The sequence below is a fragment of the Polychytrium aggregatum genome (genome assembly GCF_025602895.1).
Source record: "Polychytrium aggregatum strain JEL109 chromosome Unknown BJ171scaffold_13, whole genome shotgun sequence".
NCBI lineage: Eukaryota > Fungi > Chytridiomycota > Chytridiomycetes > Polychytriales > Polychytrium > Polychytrium aggregatum.
Window position 1 is genome coordinate 611008 of NW_026516215.1, and position 14186 is coordinate 625193.

A 14186-nucleotide genomic window follows, 5' to 3' on the forward strand; every position below is an offset into this window, starting at 1 on the left:
TTGGCAGCCTCCGAGTGAAGACCGCCGGTCGCTCTCCGATCTCCACAATCGACTTGCATACTGTGATCATGTTGCGCGCCGCATTGACGTCGCGATTCCACACTGTCCGGCAGCTGGGATTCTTGCAGCTCCTGACAAAGTGGGAATTCGCAACACTGGGCGCATCGAGTCCTTCCAACCGAACTGGCTCCAGGCACTTGGAGCACACTTGCGAGGTGGTGTTGAACTCGTTCGTCGAGGCCACCTTGACGCTTCCATGATGGTGATTGGGACGGCGTCGGTGGTGCTCGAATTGCTCAAAGTACCGAGCAAACCGCTGCCTCCGAGGGCTGGATGCATAGCCCTTGCCCTGTCGCCATGACGCATTGCCAAAGGCGATCACCACATCGGTCCGTATCGGGGCGTGCTTCAGGACGGCCTTGCACATCCTGTCGACGGCCACTTGGCGTCTCTTGTGGCCCGTGAATCGATGGTGACGGGCCTTCTTGCCAAGGTGGAAGTCGAGCTGCACTCGCAGCTCCGGTTGCAGGACATGGGCGAGATGGATCTTGAAAGCCTCCGAGGACGACACCTTGGGCGAGGGGGTGGTCGACATCCAGGTCTCGATGCTGAGTCGATACTTCATGGTGTTGTGCCACTTGGTGTTGGACGTATGGCCACACATGTGCTGGTAGTGGCCATTCGAGAATGAGACCACCTCGTCTTGGTGGCCCGGTGCTTGGATGACCGCCGTGAAGATGGAGCCGACTCCAGGATCGATGCCAATCCAAGTGGTGCGGTTGGGGTCTGGGTTGCCGATGTGGGCCTGGATACGCTGCTCGGCAGTCGGAGGAGGCTCGATGGTCTCGGTGTGATCGGTTCGAGGCAGAAACTTGACGAGGCCGATGGTGCATCCAATGCCATCGGTACTGATCTCGTAGTTGAACAGCTTCTTGTCCCTGACCCGCTCTTGGAAGAGGGAACTACGCAGCTTGAAGCAACTGCGCCAGAGACGATCCTGGTTGTTGACACCGTCCTCACCTTCTTCCTTGAGCATGTCCCGGGTGAGGCCGAGACGATGTTCGGAGTCAAGGAGATCCCAGAGAGTGGCCGTGTCGATCTTGACATACTTGGCCTTCGCAGTGCATAGAGGAACCATCGTGCACACGGCCGGAGGAGTGTCGACGGCGAGCTGCTTGAGTGCCCAGTTGATCCTGGCGGCCAGCTTGTTGATCTTGGCCTTGGTGGTGCCGAGCTCAGACTTGGCCGTGGTGAACCTCTTGTCGTCGGAGGGAATGCCTTGGGTAGTGAGGCTGTCCAGCTTGGCCTGGCGCTGCAGCTCGGTGACTCGGAGGGCGGGCATGTCACAGTCGATCCACTTGTGGACATTGTCGACCATCTTGTCCCGGGCGATGATCCCCACATGGTGTGAGAGGCGATGGAGGGCCCGGAAGCGGTCCTGGTCGCTGCTGTACCGAAACTCGTCCAGGACGTGGCCAAAGTCTGGATAGAGGAACTCGATATCGGCCTTGGGTGGAGTCTGCCCTGGTTTCTCGAAGAGCTCAAGACAGACCTCGATGGCGTCGTGCTTGTGTTTGTTGTCTGGGAAGACGGCAGCACAGAAGCGACGAAGGAGTCGCCAGTAGGCCAGGTCGAGGTGGGTGGTGCAGTTGGTGGCATAGGCATTGACAGCCAGTGTGAGAAGCTGACTGTGAGCACCATCAGGTAGACGAGGGGCCGGAGGCAGGTCTGCGTGCCGAGTGGTCTGGTAGTCGCGAAAGGAAGCGACCAGATGCTCGTTGTATTTCTTGGTCTCCCTGGCCGTCGAGAGGGCACCGTCCTGGACGATCTTAAAGCACTGGCGGATGAAAGCAGGGGTGGCCCTGGAGATGACGGGGACGGGAATATCCTGCTCGATGCACCGGAGGATGTGCAGGTTGAGCAGCCTGGATGCCTCGAACTGGATCTGGGTCATGGCTGCGACGGTGGCCTGGATCTTGTCGCGGAGAGCGGGATTGAGACAACAGCCATCCATCGTCTGCTTGAAGCAGCTGAACTGAGGGGCGGATGACCTTCCATCCACGAGTGGGACGACAGAACTCTTGAGGGGCCGGTATTTGGGACATTTGCTGGTGTTGCAACGTTCGTGATCGGTACCGTCGCACTGGCGACATCGCTTGACAGGACCAGATGAGGGACCAGGCTCGGTGGGATCGACATCCATTGGATCTGCAGAAGCAGTGGTGGTGAGCGACGGAGCAACAGACGACCAAGCATGCGTGGGATCAGAGTACGAACCAGAGACAGGCTCCGACTGTGACTTGGCTTTCTTGGGCCTGGGTGGCCGAGGCTGGCCATCACCGGCACCCTTACGCTTCGGAGGCATGGGGACAGAGGATGCTGGATGTCTGCCAGTGGTACTGGTCAGAGCAGAGACTTTTTTTATCGTACAATAGCGCGATGATCAGATCAAGGCGAGATGAGGGAAGAAAGCAGCAGGACGAAGGTGTGGCATTTATACCCGAGAGCAGGAACCCGTCTGCGCGGGCTGGTTGGGGAAGTGACCCTGTTCAAAAATCGCCGAGAGGTTCAAGCCAGGGATTTGAGCGTGAAAATGGCGGTGTTGACAGGCTGTTTCAGACCCAGAAGCACCTCGCACACTCAATCAGCCGTGGGAAGACATCTGGAAGCACCCTCCGAACGGCAGACTCAAACAGGGTCACCACCCCGATCTTGAACCCCTCGGACGCATTCAGCGCTGCTGCCTTCCTGTACTGATGCTTCACAATCCCAAAGAAGTTCTCGATGGGATTGAAGTCGGGCGAGGCAGGTGGGGTGAAGATCACTGACCATCCTCGGCGCTCGATGCAGTCCAGGACAGCCATTGTCTTGTGCATGCTGACATTGTCCATCACAATCACAGAGTCGTCTGGGAAGCTCGCTCGCTCAAGAACTCGACCATCGAGTGTGTCTTGAATGATGTGGGGATGTACATGCGATGCAGCACACCAGAGTGGTTGATGGCAAATGCAGCCGAGACAGACTTGTGTTTCATGTGATTGCACTGGCGAAGCGGAGCACCCTTCGGTGAGTATCCGTAGAGAGGAAAAATGGATCTCCTGATCCCCGTCTAATCGACAAAAACGAATCGTCGTGGGTCGATGGAGCGGACCTGGTCCCTGAACTGTGCCACTCGCTCATCCAGTCGCTTGAACTTGTAGAGGTGTGTTGCCCTCTTGTGAGAGAGACCTGCTCGCTGGATGGCAGTGTGGCAGAGTGAGAGCGACACTTTCCTCTGGAGGATGGACTCGAGCTTGCATCGCAACACAGGACCAGTCTGGAACGGGTCCTGTTCAATCAGGGTGCGAATGACTGGACATGCCTGCTCGAAGAAAGTGGATCTGCGAGCTGGGACCCGGGATGGGTCATCCAGCTTGCATCCTCGGTGCCATCGATGGATGGTGCTCTTGGATACACTGAATATGGAGGCGACCTTACGCAGGCTATGGATGAGGGCGTAGCATCGCAATGCGGCGGTGCGAAAGTCGGATGTGTGGCGAATGGTCATGGCCAGCGCGCGATAGCATTGGGTAACAAAATATTCGATGAATGGTCAAAATCCCGGGTGTCCCGTTTTTTATTGGATCGCCTGTAATTCACTTGGTCACTCTCGGCCGAGTGGGTGATATGATCGAACTACGGCACGTTTTCAGAAAGAGACGATGCTGCACTGGCGCGGACATCTCAAGGCGATCAAAGTTTGGGCCTGATTGGCGATGATGGGCGGGCGCTTGCTTTGCCAAGCGAGGCCCCACAGCCAGTCGGATTCCCTCCCTCTGCTCAGAAATGCATGCTTCGACTCTTCCGTTTGTATTCTGCCATTATTCGCGCCCCAGCGTTGTTGTGAATCAGCCATGGCGACCAAAGACATGAACTCGGTGCTCAAGGAGATGGCCGATGCGCGCGACGTTGCTGCAACGATCACCAAAGCCGCCCAGCAAATGTCCGAGTTCCTGGGCCGCTTCGGTGGGGGATTACTCTGACGAGCGCACTTCTGGTCGCATTCGAGAGGGCGTGATGATGAGTGTGTGCGGCGAAGGCTCGTTCGCTCATATCTCTTGGCCTTGCGCGGCAGAGAATCGCTGTCGATTCGGACTCGCAAAACTCGAGGAGCAGCTCATGGTTCTCGAAAAGCGGCTGGTGCTGCTGGAGACAAGGGTATGGGGTCGCCTCTTCCTCCAGTTCCCACGAGCATCCGGCCATCCTCGGCTGCTTGCTCGCATCCCGGTCAACGTGCTCTTGCAGCTTGGAACGGCCCCAGCCTCCGGATCGCTAACGACTGGGTTTGCACACAGGCTATCAGCGTGCAGAAGAGCACCTTTGATGCCTCCGCGGGTCTTTCGCCCACCGAAACGACGCTGCCCCGAGATATACCGTCCACGATGGAGCCACCACCACATGCGATTGCTGATGCAGGTACGATGCATCGCTCCTGCAATGGCCACCGCCGTACGAAGAGGGATGAGCCGCCGAGGGGCCGATTTGGTTCTGCTCCATAACTCTATATCCTCGTCACATAGCCTCGGTATCTGCCGGTCCGCCTCCACCTCCGCCAGCACCCCCATGCAAGGTGTAGCGGGCCAGCAGCGCGATCTGGAATGATCGATGGCGCTCATCAAGGGCAGCTCATTGAATAATCGCCGGAGGGCATGCGGGAGTGTGTTGGGTTGGGCAGCACGATCTTGAAATACAAACGGTCCATCTTGGAACAGGACACCATTCAATCCACAGAAGCCGCAGCCATCCGCATGATGTTGATCGACCACCTCTCCTCTGTCGCCCTGGAGAAAGCAGCGCTGTCGGATCGACAGCGACAATGCCATCTTGGTCGTGCTCTTGCAGTTTCCCGCCCAACGCATTCCCCTCTGCCTCCCGTCGATGACATTTCTGGCCCGCGCGGACAGACACGGGCCACCAAGCGTGCAGCAGCCAAAGCGACGCCTGCTCCCAAGTGTGATTGTCGGCCCCGGGAGTTTGATCCGCGCGGGGTTTGTGGGCTGTCTGCCGTTGCCGAAGTACTTGGTGGGGTTCCGGAGTGCTTTGTGCGGGTTCGGGAGCACTTCGGAGGCGCGCGGGAGTGCCGCCAGCCTCCATAAAACGCTCAGCTTCCCTTCCGTCCTGCTTTCCCCCCCCCCGTCGCTTCTTTGCCCAGAGAACCGCTTTTCTGCTCTTCGCATCGTATCGCCCTTCTTCTTCCGCCTCCAGCCGTGATGCTCGTCTCCAGAGGCCTCTGGGCCGTGTTCGGCTTGCTCCAGGTCGCCTCGACCGCCCGCGCCGCCTCTGTTCCGCAGGTGCCGCTCGTCCTCGAAACTGATGAATCCAGCGTCCCGATGAAAAAGTTCCCCAATGCCCGCGCCTTCCTCCGCTTTGTCAACCACACCCTCTCCGAGCTCGAGTACCCTACCAACCAGGCGTCGTGGGAGTATGAGACCGACATCACCGACGAGCACGGCCAGCGCGCCGTCGAGGCCCAGATGGTTTTCAACCAGGTGAGGCGGTTGCTGATCACCGCGGGCTCTTCGTGAGCGAGCCCACAGCCATCCCGCCGTGTTGGCTGCCAGCATCACGTCCCGCACAGCCAGCCAGCGGCATCGCTTTGATCATAGTCGTCTCCCGCTTACCAAACGCTAACAAGCGACTGCTTCCGCGTCCCGCTATCTCCGTCCTCGATCGTGTTTCCAGGCCCTCCAGAACATCCTGAACCAGATCGGAGACTATCATGGCTCAAACGACGACGAGAAGCGCCAGCTCGAGCTCCTCTCGCTGATGGTCGGCAACCCCAAGGATCCCGAGGACCAGCGTGTCTTGTCGGCAATCGAAGCCGACATGGTGAGCATATATAGCACTGCCAACGTCGACGGTCTCAGCCTGGATCCCGACCTGGTCAAGATCATGGCCTATTCGCGCGACTACGACGAGCTCAAGCACGCATACCTTGGCTGGAGAAACGCCACCGGTCCTCGCATGAAAGGCCTCTACACGGCCTTTATCGACCTGCTGAACAAGGGCGCTCGCCAGGGCGGCTTTGAAGACACTGGCGAGCTCTGGTGAGTGCCTGTCCCCGTCGCTTGCGGTATGGCGATCGATCAATACCTGTAGAATTACGAACAAGTGGCTCATCTTTGGGTGTGGTTTGACATCAAAGGCGCTCGCAGTACGATATGAAGCCCAAGAAATTTGAGGTTGGTAACGCCGAGATGCGCTGCTGTGGTGTCGCCGGGCAGCACCATGGGGGCATGCAGTCGCATCGCCATGCTGCTGCATCCCGGCATCTCCAGGCATCGCCAGGCACGGCTGTATTGCACGGCTGTCTGGCTACTCCTTTGCTGGCTCTGGCTCTGGCTCTGCGACTCCACGCTGACGGCGCGTATCCCACCAAACAGAAAATGATCGACAAAGTCTGGAAGCAGGTCCTGCCCCTGTATCGCGAGCTACACTGCTATACGCGAGCCAAACTCGTCGAAAAGTATGGGGCTGACCGATTTGGAAACGACGGGCTGATTCCGGCCCATCTTCTCGGTGAGCGCCGCATGCATTCTGTCGGTCCCTTGCTCTGCTGTTGTCCGAGAATGCTCCTCCGCTGACGCTGTCTCTGGCTGCAGGCAACATGTGGTCCCAGGACTGGAGTACCATCTTCGACATTTTGGTGCCCTTCCCAGACACCAAGCCAATTGGTTTGTTCCAGTCAGATGGCCAGTGCGGTGAGACGGGTGCGGAAAGCGCTCTGTTCTAACCTCCGACACGGCAATGCAGATGTGACCAAGGCTCTGATCGAACAGAACTACTCAGCCGAGGCCATGCATCGACTCTCCGAGAGCTTTTACCACTCTCTTGGCTACGATAGTAGGTATCCGCTACTGGATCATGCGAACGTTTCTCCAGGCGTATGCGTGTCGCCAAATCTTGACATTCTCGACTGTTTATCGTTGCGCCGGCAGAGCTCCCTCAGTCCTTCTGGGAAAAATCGATGCTCACCAAGCCTTCCGACCGCGAGGTTGTGGTAGGTACCAGTATCCGCCAGCATTGTCGGCGCGCCTGCAGCGTCCCTTTTCTCTCTCTCTCTCTCTCTCTCGTCTAACGTCTCTTCATTTCTCGATGGCACATGCAGTGTCACGCCAGGTAGCACTCTGCCATCTCTCGCACTGGGAGGGGCGATTGGGCCAGAGCTTGCAGCTAACACGACCTTCTTCAGTGCCTGGGACTTTGGAAACAACGATCTCCGCATCAAGATGTGCACCAATGTCAACCAGGAGGACCTTTTCACGGTGCACCATGAACAGGGCCATCTGTACTACGACCACTACTATCGACATCTCCCGTACTTGTACCGATCTGGAGCTGCCGACTTTTTCCACGAGGTTGGCGTCGCTCTGTGCTGCTCGTTTGCGATATTCAAGGCTGATCTATGGTTGCTGTTGTCTCGGGGTTGCTGTAGTCTCGGGTCGGCGGGTCTCACCCTTGTCGCAAACTTGCTAGACAACAGTAGAGGCACTCTCCTCTGTCGGGACCACTAAATCACTTCTACTTTATCTATCATCCCCCCACAACGACAGGCTATTGGAGACACCGCCGTTCTGTCTGTCGTTGTCCCCAAGCATCTGAAGGAGATTGGTCTGATCGAGGGCGAGATCGAGGATAGCTGGCAGCAGACCATCAACTATCAGATGCTCGTGGCCCTCAGCAAGGTCGCTGTGCTTCCATGGGCCTTCCTGGTCGACAAGTGGCGATGGCAGGTACGCGTATAGAGGTGACCTGGTCAGCAGCTTCTCCAAGCGATGCCTTGTTAACCCACATGCCGCGCATTCAGGTTATGAGCGGACAGGTCCCTCCCCACAAGTATCAGCAAGAATGGTGTGTATCTGCAGTGTCGATTGGTCCGGAGGTGCGTTTGGTCGAGACACTGACCAAAGTCACCGGTACTCTAGGGACTCGCTTCTCGAGAAATACCAGGGAATCAAGCGACCCGAGCCCGCCGATGTCGACTCCTTCGACCCTGGCGCAAAGTACCACATCCCGGTAAGCGACTCCCGCGTCTCCACGCAAGTGCAGAGCCAGGCAGTGGCGGGTGCGGGTCTTTGGGGCCAGAGCATATCCCTAGAACCCCAGCTCACATCCTCTGTCCTCGCCACAATGCAGGCCAACACCCCGTACATGCGATACTTTGGAGCCGCGGTGATTCAGTTCCAGTTCCATCACGGCCTCTGCAAGGCTGCGGGACACAAGGGCCCGCTCCACGAGTGCAGCATCTACAAGAACAAGGATGTTGGAAAGAAGTTCCGACACATGCTCGAGATTGGCAGCAGCCAGCCGTGGACCAAGGCTGTTGAGGCCGGCTCCGCGGGCCTCTACGACACCCTCGACGGCTCCGCGCTCATCAAGTACTTTGAGCCCCTGCTGGAGTACCTCAAGAAGGCCAACAAGAAGAATGTGTGCATCTGGAAGTAGTCGATGGGTCGTGTGCGGCAAGCCAGCCTTGCGATGGCGGCGAGAGCGTTTGCTACAGTCGGTCCAGAAAGAAACGGGACAGCCACTTTCTGGCATCAGAGGCAAAGGTCTGCTGATCCGCAGGCCCCAGTGGGCAAGCCGTGAGATTGTTTCCCGTCCTGGTTGGCAATCTCTCGGTTTCGTTGGTTCGGAAAGCGTAGTCTTGAATACACTCGGTCGATCTCTTGTGGCGACTAGTATTGATGTGTCGATGTGTGAATGTGGTGCATTTACTCGATGTGTGAGTGCGGTGCATTCACCACCCTCTGGACTGCTCCATGGTGTATCGATATCAAGATACTTGGCCTTCCCGAGTCGCTTGGCTTCCCGGCACTGTGAACACACCTGGAGATCGAGTCGCTTGAATCGCCGTCGCCTGGGTGGCGTCCTTGATTCAAAACACAGAGTAGTCATGGCCAGCGCGCGATGGTATTGAGCAACAACATATTTGATCAGTGGTCAAAATCAAGGGTGTCCCGTTATTTATTGGATCGACCGTAGATGATCCGGAGCACCTATTTTGTTGATTGTTTGCTGTGGGAATACATGCATCCGTCATTCGCAACGGTCATCGACCGCTCGCTTGGGCACACGTGAGTTGTCCGGACGTGGTCAGACCCAGGCGGCCATTGTCGTCCGTCCAGGTGCTTCGAGGCCGGCTGGCCTGCATCCATCGATCGTAGTCTGCAGCGACCCGCCGAGAGAGAATGTCGGCCACAAATCCCTCCACATCCCAGCGGAGCAGTGTCTCGTTGCGCTCGAGCATGAAACGGCCGAGCCCACTCGAGCACGAGTCTCCAGAGTCGTCGCCGCGCAGACAGGCTTCGGTCTCCTTCGTTGACGATGCCGCTCACCAGCGACAGCCTTCAGAGTCGAGCTTTGACGACAGAGAGCTCGACGGCTCGGTGACCTCGACCTCCACCACGACCCACTCGGCTCTGCCACCACCCAGGCAGCTGTCGTTCTCAGAGTCGCTTGCTGTGCTTGGTGGCGACTACATCCTGGCGGGCATCAAGGATGCATTGCTGTTTCCATCCGCGCTTATTGTGATATACAGGTATGTGTCCGGCTGCCGCCATGAACAGTTGAGAGGGCATCTGGACCAGGAGTGCCGATCGTCTCCTACTGCATTCTGTTTCGCCCGCCCGCCCCTCGCCTCCTCATTCTGACGGCCCACGGACTCTATCGCCTGGTAGCTCGAGAACGATCCAAGTTGCGATTGTCAAGTGCCTGGTTCTGAACGGAATCCTGCTCTTGGGATCGATAGCCCTCTTCCATCTCTTTGTTTCGCCCGTCATCAAGGCCCTGCTGGACTCGCCCGGCAGCATATCTAGCCCAGCCTCGGCAGCCGATGCACTTCCGGCAAGCGAGCGCTTTGGTGCTGTTTTGATGACGATATACCATGTATGGGGCTCTGATTGCCAGCACGGCCTTTGGAAAGCGGCCTCGGATACCAACAGCAGGACGTCATTGGGAGCCGGAGGCATGGCCTGTGCAAAGTTGCTGAGCGGAGCACATATGGATGCTGCTTGCTGTTCGAGTCTCCTCCTTCTGACGGCTGCTGACGCCTCCCATGGCACCAGATCTTCTTGCTATACCCTATCTACCTCGTAAGCTTTGTCCTCAGCACCTTTTGGTATCAAGAAATAGCAAACCGTTCGTTCCGGCTCCAGGTCGGCACGCCCCGCCCGATGGCCAAGACGTACGAAAGGTAGGGCATTTGGCTCGACGGCGTCGACTCTAGGTCCCATATATACGCATCTCTATGGCATCGGCCATCGACTCGTTTGCATGTGCATGTGCATGTGCATGTGCATGTGCATGTGCATGAACGGTGTACCATGGATAGTATCGCATGAGCGGTGTACCATGGATAATATCGCATGAACGATATCGCCGCGCTGTGGCTAATCCGACCTGCGAAACATGCAGTCTTCTGAAGATGGTCGCCGGCGAGGTCTATCACGCGATCCTCATCCTGATTGTCAGCATCCAGACCTCGCTTGTCTACAACCTGATCCCTGTGCTGGGCCCTTCCTTGAGCTTTGTATGCTCGGCATGGATGTTCAGCTTTTTCTCGTTCGAGTACAAGTGGATCTATCAAGGCTGGCCGCTGGAGAAGCGCATCGACTATCTCGAGAAGCGCTGGGCTTACTTTCTGGGATTCGGTCAGTGTTTTGCTGGCGGCGGCGTCTCTCCGTCGATATGCTCGTCGTGCGGCCTCTCGGGCATGTTGGATTGACGAGCGTGTCGTATTTAACTGTGCCCTTCTCCATGCGCTGCTCCAACATTGACTGCCCCAACATTGACTGCCCCAACATGGACTGCTCTACGAACCGATGAACCAGGCCTCCCCGGTGCGGCCGCGACGTTTTTCTTTCCGACGATGACCAGCCAGGGTGTCTTTGCAATCATATTTCCACTGGTGAGCACAGATTTTGCCACTTGTGCATGAAACGGACCCTCTGAGCCGTGCGGGGCTGGATGACGACGCTCGACACACAGCTCCCCAACTCGCAGCCAACTCACCCATATCTGCCGCCAACGCGCATCTTCGCATGGTGCTCAAGTACATCATTATGGCCAACACGGCAACGCCGCTGCCTCCAAGCCGGTCGAATGTGGCCCTCCACTGGCTCCTGCCGAAGCGGGCTCCGTTCTTCCGGCTCGCAACGCATCTGAACCAGCTCTGGATCAACCGGCTGAAGAAAGGTCGATGAACACCAGGCGACGGCCGAAATGCGAGAGACATGGCGACAGACCAGCCGCACTGAGTGGCGGCCCAGTGGTAGACCGCTCCCGAGCCAGATCTCTCAATACATTGCGCATGCCCTTGCGCCAAATGTTCATCCCATGTCCTTGCTGCCAGTCGCCGTTGCCCATCCAGCCACCACGTCGGCCGCCTGTGATCCCGCCAGGCATGTGATTCTGGTGCCAACAAGGCGCCCAGGCAAGATGGTATGGAACATGCATCGCCACATTCCAAATCAGCCCGCAGCGGCCGTTTTTTCTGTTCCTGGGTGTCTTGGGCCTTGGGCACCCACTTCGTCCATCCCGTCTCCGTTCCAGCAATCTCGCCAACGCAGCCTGCGGCTGCACCGATTTGTCTCTCGCTCGACCAGCTCGCTTCTCTCGATACCGCTGCCGACGATGATCTCTGAGGGCGATTCAGCATCGGCTTCCGTTGGCTCCACGCTGGTGCGCATCCGTTCGTCCATCCATCCATCCATCCGCCTCATCCTCTCCGTTTATGCATCCGCCTGTTTCGTCGGCTGCTGTCGACCATCACCCGTCGTTTGTGCTGCTTCAGCTCTAGCTCCCTTTCGCCGTTCGTCCGCTTTAGATAACTGACATATGCCCCCTGGTTGGTGGCGCCGCGCGGTGGCATAGGTTCTGGTGACGGTGAACGGCCATAAAGCATTCCACAGCGATTTCGACAACTTTGTCGATGCTATCAAGTCTCAGTTCTTTGGACTCGAGTTTGGCAACTCGTCGGCCAGAGACAAAGTCTTTGTGCTGCAGAGCAAAGCCAACGAGAGCTTCGCCACGATGGACGGCCTGCCCAAGTTGGCCCACCGGCTCGCCAGCGAAATCCATCAATGGGTTCGCGATTCGGTCCTGCCCAAGATCGACGTCCCCACGGACCTCTACTTCTCGCTGGTGGGCCATTCACTCGGAGGGCTTATCATTCGCGTAGCCCTGCCGCATCTCTTTGGCCTCTCCACCTCGAGCTCCGTCGACACGCTTTCGCTCATCGACCTGGTCCAGGCCAACCCAAACGTGTGCTCCTTCAATCCGACCTCGTACATGAGCATATGTACCCCGCATCTCGGCTCGCGGAGAACTGACGGAAACGGCGCCTGGAATTACATTTTCCACTCTGGCATCGAGCTTACGTGCAACTTGTTGATGGGCCGCACGGGGAAGGAGCTTCTGCTGCTCGACAATCCAAGCGAACGAACCTCCAGCATGAGTCTCCAGCAATGGGCAAGTATCGGTGTTGTCTGTTTGCACTGCGGCGAGCTATACGCCAAGGTGTGCCGACCGGGCTCGATTCGCAGTCGTGAGGCGGCAGTCTAACGCCAGTACGATTCCTCAGCTTCCTCAACTTCCTCAGCTTTCAAGCTCGGCCATCTTTACTGCCGATGGGCTCGATTCAGAGGGGACCAAACAGCCCATTATTCGACGGCTTACGGCCCTGGTTTCTCCCTCGGGAGTATCACCGGTAAGCGGACTGTGCCGATGGGATCTGTGCGGGCTAGTCCGTGGCGACCACGGTCTGTTGTCATGCTGCTCTACTTTTGACACAGTCGCTCATGTCCACAGGGACATGCGGCTCATCAGACACTCACACCTATCCCTGTTTGCTTGCACATAGCCCTCAACCGTGTCTCAGAACGAAAGTGGTGCCTCCGCCGAGGATTCGCGGGCAAGGGACGAGGCCAGTTACAAAGGAATTCTGAAGGGATTTCCAACCATTCCGGTAGGCGTGTATTGTACACTTTGCTGAACCAGCTGGATCGCTGCGGATGCGCATTTCGAGTCCATCGACGGGATCTATGAGGCCTGTCATTGGTCTTGCAGTTGGTACATGCATGTCACTCGCCACTAAAGCAGCCGCATTCCATTCAGTTCGACTGGACCGTTATCCCCAAGCGAGCCACGAGCCCTGGGTCTCCAGACGAAGACGGCCGAGTCCAGTCTCCGATATTCGAAAAGCTCAATTCGATGCTCTATGGGATGGCCTCGGTGAGTAGACCCCACATCAAATCGCGCTTACCTGGCCGTGCGATGGAGGGCCATGCCGAATCTGTGGGGCAGCCCAGCATCCAGGTCAAGCCACCACTGCTAACCCGACCTCCAGACTTCTCAGGGCGCAAGAAGCGTCGACGAAACTGCCGAGGAGCCGCCGGCGCTACCCTCCCCCTCCCCCATGTTGCACAAGCTGACTTCGTTCATGTCCAGTTCAAACCCGGTAGGCAGACATTCCTCGATCTCGGTCCATTCAATTTGCAACGCCTGCGCCGTTCCATGACGCTCTGGCTTGAAAAGTGCTCAGCGCTCACTGTGCCTCCATAAAACCACACTCAGGCCCTTGCAACAGACAGCGGCACTCGAACACCTCCGCTGCAGCGTCTCCGGAAGCGAATGTCGCTGTTTGTAAGTATCGGATCAACGTCGCCTGACGCACGGGGCTCTCTGAATTGTTCTTTGATGGGACTGATGGGCGGCCAAAGTCCGCAACTCGCATCCAACCACTCGCGCCACATCTCCATCGGTGACTAGTTCCACGAGGCCGTTCCCGCACCAGACGAAAAATCAGTCGAGGAGCCAGAGAGTTTGCCGATTCTTCTTCGAATGACGGAGCCGTCGAGCATCTACGCCAAGAGCCTGTGCCTGTTCAATTACTGCACCGTCGTATCGTGTCTCCGCGACGATCTCGCCGTGGGCTACTGCAGCGCAGCAATCACCGACACACATCCCCACTCTGAAGTGTTGAATCTCAATCGTGAGCTCAATCAGGTCGAGGTCGTGAGTTTCTCGGGATTCCGGCCTGCGCATCCAGCCTCCGAGCCTTCGGCTGGCGCGCCCGGCGACATCCGTTCAGACTCGACCCCCAAGCCTCAAGCGGCCCTGTCGGAGACGCAGTCGTCTGTGGAGCC

General features: G+C 57.6%; 4 protein-coding genes across 4 annotated transcripts; all 4 read left to right on the forward strand.

The window, feature by feature from the left end:
• The first annotated feature begins 3737 nt into the window (after window positions 1-3737).
• Window positions 3738-4754, forward strand: BJ171DRAFT_500038 (uncharacterized protein). The gene is made up of 4 exons (XM_053110529.1): window positions 3738-4005; window positions 4115-4197; window positions 4335-4455; window positions 4560-4754. The coding sequence occupies exons 1-4, from the start codon at window positions 3756-3758 to the stop codon at window positions 4613-4615; spliced, it is 510 nt and encodes a 169-aa protein (XP_052967957.1). The 5' UTR covers window positions 3738-3755; the 3' UTR covers window positions 4616-4754.
• Window positions 4755-5173: 419 nt separating this feature from the next.
• BJ171DRAFT_500040 (peptidyl-dipeptidase A) lies at window positions 5174-8720 on the forward strand. Its single transcript, XM_053110530.1, has 13 exons — window positions 5174-5528; window positions 5722-6086; window positions 6185-6221; window positions 6423-6558; window positions 6642-6713; window positions 6793-6882; window positions 6978-7039; window positions 7148-7158; window positions 7232-7397; window positions 7593-7772; window positions 7847-7890; window positions 7965-8055; window positions 8176-8720. Exons 1-13 carry the CDS (start codon window positions 5250-5252, stop codon window positions 8482-8484), a joined length of 1842 nt encoding a protein of 613 aa, XP_052967958.1. The 5' UTR covers window positions 5174-5249; the 3' UTR covers window positions 8485-8720.
• A 464-nt stretch (window positions 8721-9184) lies between these two features.
• Window positions 9185-11377, forward strand: BJ171DRAFT_500042 (etoposide-induced protein 2.4-domain-containing protein). The gene is made up of 6 exons (XM_053110531.1): window positions 9185-9580; window positions 9720-9927; window positions 10107-10234; window positions 10456-10691; window positions 10872-10948; window positions 11094-11377. Exons 1-6 carry the CDS (start codon window positions 9231-9233, stop codon window positions 11241-11243), a joined length of 1149 nt encoding a protein of 382 aa, XP_052967959.1. The 5' UTR covers window positions 9185-9230; the 3' UTR covers window positions 11244-11377.
• Window positions 11378-11588: 211 nt separating this feature from the next.
• BJ171DRAFT_54569 (putative serine esterase-domain-containing protein) lies at window positions 11589-13154 on the forward strand. Its single transcript, XM_053113016.1, has 4 exons — window positions 11589-11721; window positions 11914-12510; window positions 12623-12748; window positions 12902-13154. The coding sequence occupies exons 1-4, from the start codon at window positions 11674-11676 to the stop codon at window positions 13031-13033; spliced, it is 903 nt and encodes a 300-aa protein (XP_052967960.1). The 5' UTR covers window positions 11589-11673; the 3' UTR covers window positions 13034-13154.
• The last annotated feature ends 1032 nt before the right edge of the window (window positions 13155-14186 follow it).

Excerpts from the sequence above, each read along its gene's own strand:
- BJ171DRAFT_500038 (XM_053110529.1), top strand. The coding sequence starts at position 3,756 with ATGATGGGCGGGCGCTTGCTTTGCCAAGCGAGGCCCCACAGCCAGTCG. Across the intron at positions 4,006-4,114 it reads CGAGTTCCTGGGCCGCTTCG|AGAATCGCTGTCGATTCGGA; the intron begins GTGGGGGATTAC and ends CTTGCGCGGCAG. Across the intron at positions 4,456-4,559 it reads ACATGCGATTGCTGATGCAG|CCTCGGTATCTGCCGGTCCG; the intron begins GTACGATGCATC and ends CTCGTCACATAG.
- BJ171DRAFT_500040 (XM_053110530.1), top strand. The coding sequence starts at position 5,250 with ATGCTCGTCTCCAGAGGCCTCTGGGCCGTGTTCGGCTTGCTCCAGGTC. Across the intron at positions 5,529-5,721 it reads CCCAGATGGTTTTCAACCAG|GCCCTCCAGAACATCCTGAA; the intron begins GTGAGGCGGTTG and ends TCGTGTTTCCAG. Across the intron at positions 6,559-6,641 it reads GATTCCGGCCCATCTTCTCG|GCAACATGTGGTCCCAGGAC; the intron begins GTGAGCGCCGCA and ends CTCTGGCTGCAG.
- BJ171DRAFT_500042 (XM_053110531.1), top strand. The coding sequence starts at position 9,231 with ATGTCGGCCACAAATCCCTCCACATCCCAGCGGAGCAGTGTCTCGTTG. Across the intron at positions 9,581-9,719 it reads GCGCTTATTGTGATATACAG|CTCGAGAACGATCCAAGTTG; the intron begins GTATGTGTCCGG and ends ATCGCCTGGTAG. Across the intron at positions 10,235-10,455 it reads ATGGCCAAGACGTACGAAAG|TCTTCTGAAGATGGTCGCCG; the intron begins GTAGGGCATTTG and ends CGAAACATGCAG.
- BJ171DRAFT_54569 (XM_053113016.1), top strand. The coding sequence starts at position 11,674 with ATGATCTCTGAGGGCGATTCAGCATCGGCTTCCGTTGGCTCCACGCTG. Across the intron at positions 11,722-11,913 it reads CTTCCGTTGGCTCCACGCTG|GTTCTGGTGACGGTGAACGG; the intron begins GTGCGCATCCGT and ends GCGGTGGCATAG. Across the intron at positions 12,749-12,901 it reads CTCCCTCGGGAGTATCACCG|CCCTCAACCGTGTCTCAGAA; the intron begins GTAAGCGGACTG and ends GCTTGCACATAG.